Source organism: Anarhichas minor, unplaced genomic scaffold (assembly GCF_050575085.1).
Source record: "Anarhichas minor isolate MPS153535 unplaced genomic scaffold, ASM5057508v1 ptg000059l, whole genome shotgun sequence".
Classification (NCBI taxonomy): Eukaryota; Metazoa; Chordata; class Actinopteri; order Perciformes; family Anarhichadidae; genus Anarhichas; species Anarhichas minor.
Genome location: NW_027466505.1, coordinates 658,185 through 665,523, shown reverse-complemented (window position 1 = coordinate 665,523; position 7,339 = coordinate 658,185). Strand labels below are relative to the sequence as shown.

At 41.0% G+C, this 7,339-nt stretch overlaps 1 protein-coding gene across 1 annotated transcript; it reads left to right on the top strand.

The window, feature by feature from the left end:
• The first annotated feature begins 1,007 nt into the window (after positions 1–1,007).
• Positions 1,008–5,878, top strand: inhbab (inhibin subunit beta Ab). The gene is made up of 2 exons (XM_076077485.1): positions 1,008–1,425; positions 5,103–5,878. The coding sequence occupies exons 1-2, from the start codon at positions 1,008–1,010 to the stop codon at positions 5,876–5,878; spliced, it is 1,194 nt and encodes a 397-aa protein (XP_075933600.1).
• The last annotated feature ends 1,461 nt before the right edge of the window (positions 5,879–7,339 follow it).

The window sequence follows — 7,339 nt, the reverse complement described above, 5'->3', positions numbered from 1 at the left end:
TAGGAACCAGTTAGTGTCTTTATGTTTCTGGGTCAGATAAGAAGACAAAATGTGTTTTAGAGGCTCAGGTGAGAATACTGTAACACCTGTCTTCCACCAGCAGAGGGCATGCTGATGTCACAGTGTGTGTGTGTGTGTGTGTGTGACACGTCTGTTCTGAGCTTGCTCCATCTGCTGTGTGCAGGACTATAACAACAAACTTCTTTAAAAATGTATTTTACACCAACAGAGTTTCTCCTCCACGTGAGGTGATGATGATTCTGTACTGAGTCACGAGTGTGTGTGTGTGTGTGTGTGTGTGTGTGTGTGTGTGTGTGTGGTATGAATGAATCAGGGACACTCTCTCTTCCTACTCCTCTCTCCTTCCTCCTCCTCTTCTGTCGTGACGTTCATTCAGGAGGAAACACCACAAAGAGTCCTGAGATATTCTGAGAGACTTTACTCACAGTTTGTGCGCGTGTGTGTGTGTGTGTGGTGTGTGTGTGTGTATGTGTGTGAGTGTGTGAATCACAGGGAATACCTCTGTGGATGGGGGAGGGATTAAACAGAGAGAGGTATAATTACAGTAACAGAGCAGAGAGGGAGAGTAGAGTGACCCTGCACACGGTGTTCATTCAGCTCGGACCACCAAACTATCAGGACCAGAACCATCAGGACCAGAACCATCAGGATACATAAGGACCAGGTCTGGAACACCTTAGAGATTGAAAGACCAGTCTGAGGACCAGAACACCAGTCTGCTGCTCCTCTGTGAACTCTGCTGATCTGTGAGGATTTTTGAAGTTCAACGTGAGCTGCTGACTTCTTCGTGTTTCTGTTACTTCTCCTCACTAAAGACCACTAAAGACACTACTGCTGGACTCTACTTAGTCAGAGGCCTTGAACGAAAGGATCTTGAACTGTTCACCAGCTGCTTCCTGTTTCTGAATGTAGACCGGCTGTCTCTCACTCAGATACTCTACAAACTGTATTGATATTGTCTCTCACTCAGATACTGTTGGAGCATCATGTCCTCTCAGTTTTCGGTGCTCTTCTTCATGGCCGTCGGCCTTCTCGTCGACGCCTTTCCGACAGTCTCTCCTGCTCTGGAGGTTGATGTAACATCTCGACTTCAGGAGGGGGCACCGTCTTCAGACTGTCCGTCCTGCTCTCTGCTTCAGATGAGGACCAATTCATCTTCATCAGGAGGACAGAGCGACATGGTGGAAGCTGTGAAATGTCACATTCTCAACATGCTGCACCTGAGCACTCGTCCCAACGTGACGCAGCCGATCCCTCGAGCAGCGCTGCTCAATGCCATCAAAAAGCTGCACGTCGGCCGCGTGGCTGAAGATGGCAGCGTGGAGATCCAGGAGGAGGGCCGGGGGCCCTGGGCCCTAACACCACCTGAACCACCATCTGAAATGATCACCTTTGCAGAGCCAGGTGAGTCTGACAACCAATCAGAGATGTCAGGTTTACTTTTAGTTTGAACAGTTAGGAGTTAGTAAGTAAGAGAGTTTCAGTCACTGCTCCTAAATACTTGTGCAGAGGTCGAATTATATATATGAATACTTTGTGACAATTTAAAAAACCTAAAGTTATGACTTTAAGTTTTTTAAATAAATGTACAGTTACAAGGCTAGAGCGTTACAGAGTTACAGATACAATGTGAGAGAGTTACAGTTAAAAAGTTACAGAATTAAAGTTACAAGGTTACACGGTTATGGTTTTACAGAGTTACAGAGTTACAGTTAAAAGATCACAGAGTTACAGAGTTACAGAGTTACAGTTAAAAGATCACAGAGTTACAGATTTACAGAGTTACAGAGTTATAAAGTTAGAGAGCTAGAGAGTTACAGAGTTAGAGTTAGAGAGTTACAGAGTTATAAAGTTAGAGAGCTAGAGAGTTAGAGTTACAGAGTTAGAGAGCTAGAGAGTTAGAGTTACAGAGTTAGAGAGCTAGAGAGTTAGAGAGTTACAGAGTTAGAGAGTTACAGAGTTAGAGAGTTACAGAGTTACAGAGTTATAAAGTCAGAGAGTTAGAGAGTTATAAAGTTAGAGAGTTACAGAGTTATAAAGTCAGAGAGTTACAGAGTTAGAGAGTTATAAAGTTAGAGAGTTATAAAGTTAGAGAGCTAGAGAGTTACAGAGTTACAGATTTACAGAGTTAGAGAGCTAGAGAGTTACAGAGTTAGAGTTATATAGTTAGAGAGCTACAGAGTTACAGAGTTACAGTCATCACATCATCAAGTTATAGCTTGAGAGTTTTAGTTATAATGTCACAGAGTTACAGTTGAGGTCACAGTGGCTCATTGGGTAGAGAGGGTCGTCTGGTAATCTCAAGGTTGGCGGTTCGAGCCTCGGCTGCTTCGTGTCTTGTGCCGAAGTGTCCATGAGCAAGACACTGAACCCCTCACCGCTTCTCAGCAGCCAGCTAGGGATGGGTTAAATGCAGAAGTTAGATTTCTTATATATGTACCTCATGCATAATGACTACAATTAAGTTTGTTTTTTTTAAGTTTAAGAATAACAGTTACAGCTAACGCTGCTCACAGCTAACAGTGCTAACAGCTAACAGTGCTCACAGCTAACAGTGCTAACAGTATTCACAGCTAACAGTGCCAACAGTGCTAAAAGTATACTACCATTTCATTTGCAAGTGCCTTCATCATTTTAAATGTTGATTGTAAAAATATACGTTATTTATTTAACAGTGCTAATAGTGTTTACCTGTGGGGAAACGTTAACAGCTGTGGCACAACCAGTGAGGCTCACATGCACTCACATGCACTCACATGCACTTGTATTACAACACACACAGATAGACTTCAGGTTGACATGTATCTTTACATACACAATCATTAATGCTCTGAATCATTTATATTGCACCTTTAAAATGACTTGTTGTCAGCTTACCTCATGCCTTTACACAATTTTAATGTAAGTTTAGCAAATAATAAATCTTCCATGTCTTGATCAGGTGAACTAATCCAGTCAAGGAAAGCAGAACTTCAGCAGTTCAGGTCAAGATTGCAATTTTGCAAAACTTCCTACGATTTCTCATTATTTTCATAGTAAAGTTAATGACTATCACGTTACCTTACAATGAGAATGAAACTTACTTTAAAAACTTACTCTATCAACAAAAACAAGTCCTCATTTTGAAAAGATATCAACTTCTCATCATCAAAACAAACTGTGGGGAAAAATCTATTTATGACATAAATAACTATATCAATATATTACAGCAGGTGTGATTGTAATTTCCTGCCCACAGGCCATTCTGAATCTATGTATGATTTCTATATAAGAGGTATTGCTTAATGAAGTATATTAGTTACTGAGAATACTAAAGACAGTTCTTACTTATTAAGTTCAGGCAAAATTAAAAAAATGTAATAATTCTATGCAATATAAAAGCACAATTATGAGAATATATTCATGATTGAGAGCTATAATAATCAAAATTCTAGCAGACTCTTTGTTTTTTTGGTTCATTCTAGTCAGACTCAGTTGTCTTAAGTTGATTATTTTGAATAGAAACGGATCATAAAGTCAACATAAGCCTCTGGATCCGGGTTAAGATCTCTAAATGCCAATTTATTATGACACATCACTATTGTTTTATGTCGATGCTCGCGCCTCCCAAATCCCACCACAAAGCAATCTGATTGGTTGATGAGGAACATAACATTTTACCCCAAATCTGTAAAGACAAGAAACAAACTGATAATCTACATACAGCCTGAATATGATAAAGTCAGTAGAGTCAGACTCCACTGAGGTCTACTGGCCATCAGCTCCATTAGAGACGTCTGTCTGTCTGTCTGTCTGTGTGCTCTGTTATCAGCTCATTCACAAAAATCCAAAAAGTTCAAAGTTTGTTTACAGATTTCACAGTCACAGACAGGTTCTATTGATTCTCCTCAGTGTCTGAGTGAATGTTATCTTCCACATACTGACAGATGAAATAATGATCAAGTCGAGCTCCATTCATTTGTCCATAAATTCTTTCATTCATTCTTTAATTCATTCTTTCATTCATTCATCCCGTCATGTTGTTTTTTGCAGCACATCGGTGCAGCTGAGCGAGCGACTAGACGTTGGAGTTAAAACATTGTTGATCAATCAGGTGAATAATCAGACGTTGTGAACTCTAACTAAACGTCAGACAAATGATCTGATTCTAAAATGAGTCTCAGCCTGTCACAGTTTTTAAGATCCACTCATTAAATGTGTTGGTGAAGTTTTGTGTTGATGAAAGTGAACCAGCTCGTGGCCGACTGCATTGTCCCGCTGCTTGTTTGCTTACATAAATGTACAGAATGGCTTCGTGCTATAAATAGTCCTCTCTTTGAGAGGAATCTTTAATTTAAAATGTCCCTCAAAGGCCGCCCGAAATTAGAGGACAGTAACGAGGGGGGGGGGGGGGGGGGGGCATACCAAGTGGTCTCAGGCCGTAAATAATCTCTTCATTCAGACAAATCTAGGCCTCAGTAATTATTTTGCAGCAGGAAACAAAGAGAGTGTGTGTGTGCATGTGTGCGTTTGGCCTTCAACAGGCCTTTTCTTTTTTTAGTGTCTCTGCTCATATTGAGTATATTTAGAGGTATTTAGTGGTGGCTCCATTCATGCATTTATTGTCAATGACATTTTCTTTGTTCATTCATTGAAATGACAGGAAGACAGGAACAGAAGGGGGGGGGGGGCTGTTCAGACAGCAGGGTCACAGTTTCTTTATGTTGCCGATCATTTACTTCAGACAAAAACAGCTCGTTCAAATAATGTTTTTATTTATGTCTTCGTTCAAACCTTCGTTAAAGATCTTAATCATCTTTAATTTTTCCTGATGTCTGAAGGTTCCTGTTTGTTCATCAGGTTTGACTTCAGAAAACTTCTTGTTCTCTAACAGCAGGACCAGGTCAGAGGTCATATACAAAATGAAACTTTATTTAGGATGTACAATAATAAATGGTGATAGAACAGTAGAAACCAGTAGAGACCACTACAGTCTAGCAGACACCTTCTGTCAACATTCATGTGAATGTTTTATTGATCTGTTCATTCTGATGCATTTGTCTGATTGCATGCTAACATGCTAACATGTCTCTCTGCTGCAGGAGACTCTCTGAACACGGTGGCCTTTGACATTTCGAAGGAGGGTAGCGGCTCGTCGGTGGTGGAACAAGCGAACGTCTGGATCTTCCTGAAGAAGTCCGTGGCAAACCGAGTGAAAGGCAAAGTGACGCTGCGACTGCTGCAGCTTCATCATGAGGATGATGATGAGAAGGAAGAGTGTGTTTCAGAGAAGATGGTGGACACTCGTCGTAGCGGCTGGCACACCCTGGCCGTGTCCCGCAGTGTTCAGAATCTGCTGGACGGCAGCAGCAGCTCGCTCAGCCTGCGGGTTTCCTGCCCACTGTGCACTGAAGCCGGAGCCTCGCCCATCCTGATGCCGGCCGGTGGGAGAGATCAGTCTCACCGTCCGTTCCTCATGGTGGCATTGAGAGCCGAAGAAGAAGCGGCTCAGCGAAGAGTGAAACGAGGTCTGGAGTGTGACGGGAAAATACGCGTCTGCTGCAAACGACAGTTTTACGTGAATTTCAAAGATATTGGCTGGAACGACTGGATTATCGCTCCGTCTGGTTACCATGCAAACTACTGCGAGGGCGACTGTCCAAACCACATGGCGAGCTTCAGCGGCTCATCCCTGTCCTTCCATTCGACGGTCATCAATCATTATCGTATGAGGGGCTACGGCCCGTTTCAGAACATTAAGTCGTGCTGCGTGCCGACGAGGCTGCGTGCGATGTCGATGCTGTACTACAACGAAGAGCAGAAGATCATCAAAAAAGACATCCAGGACATGATCGTGGACGAGTGCGGCTGCTCGTAAACATAAATACGTTAGAAACACTTCCTGCTTACTGCAGGAAAAATATCAGTCCAGGCACTTTCCCAGTAAAGATAAAGTATTTATGTTTAGTGACCATTGTATTTCTTATTGGGAGAGACTCTTTTCCACATTGGAACGACCTGAGAATACTATGCAACAGCTCCTGCAAAGTCAAACCTTATTCGTCTACATTTATATGTGTGTTTGTTTATTGTTTTTTATTTTTAAGGTTCAGTCTGTGTAAAGATTTCTGATGCTGTTGAGATACTTGAAAGAAATGTGTTCAACCGGCTGCTGGAGCCAAACATTATGATTATCATTATGATATTATTGTTATATAAGTTGAATGTTGATAGTTCCACACATTCCTGGAAGATATTTAGACTCAGAAGGAAGCCAAAGACACGGATGATGAAAGTTTGGTTCACTGAAGTATAAATGAGACGATGTGTCAGTTAACGATCTGTGAGTGAATCAACTAGACCATGTGTCAGTTAACGAGCTGTGAATAAATTAACTAAACCATGTGTCAGTTAACGAGCTGTGAGTACATTAACTAAACGATGTGTCAGTTAACGAGCTGTGAGTAAATTAACTAAACGATGTGTCAGTTAACGAACTGTGAGTAAATTAACTAAACAATGTGTCAGTTAACGAGCTGTGAGTAAATTAACTAAACGATGTGTTAGTTAACGAGCTGTGAGTAAATCAACTAAACCATGTGTCAGTTAACGAACTGTGAGTAAATCAACTAAACGATGTGTCAGTTAACGAGCTGAGAGTAAATTAACTGAACGATGTGTCAGTTAACGAGCCGTGAGTAAATCAACTAAACGATGTGTCAGTTAACGAGCTTAGAATATATCAACTAAACGACGTGTCAGTTAGCGATCTGTGAGTAAATTAGACCATGTGTCAGTTAACGAGCTGTGAGTAAATTAATTAAACAATGTGTCAGTTAACGAGCTGTGAGTAAATTAGACCATGTGTCAGTTAACGAGCTGTGAGTAAATTAACTAAACTATGTGTCAGTTAACGAGCTGTGAGTAAATTAACTAAACGATGTGTCAGTTAACGAGCTGTGAGTAAATCAACTAAACGATGTGTCAGTTAACGAGCTGTGAGTAAATTAACTAAACGATGTGTCAGTTAACGAGCTGTGAGTAAATTAACTAAACGATGTGTCAGTTAACGAGCTGTGAGTAAATTAACTAAACGATGTGTCAGTTAACGAGCTGTGAGTAAATTAGACCATGTGTCAGTTAACGAGCTGTGAGTAAATTAACTAAACGATTTGTCAGTTAACGAGCTGTGAGTAAATCAACTAAACGATGTGTCAGTTAACGAGCTGTGAGTAAATTAACTAAACGATGTGTCAGTTAACGAGCTGTGAGTAAATTAACTAAACGATGTGTCAGTTAACGAACTGTGAGTAAATTAACTAAACAATGTGTCAGTTAA

Bases quoted from the DNA above. Each gene is read 5' to 3' on its own strand.
- inhbab (XM_076077485.1), top strand. From the start codon at position 1,008: ATGTCCTCTCAGTTTTCGGTGCTCTTCTTCATGGCCGTCGGCCTTCTC. The intron at 1,426-5,102 runs GTGAGTCTGACA...TCTCTGCTGCAG, and splicing joins GATCACCTTTGCAGAGCCAG to GAGACTCTCTGAACACGGTG.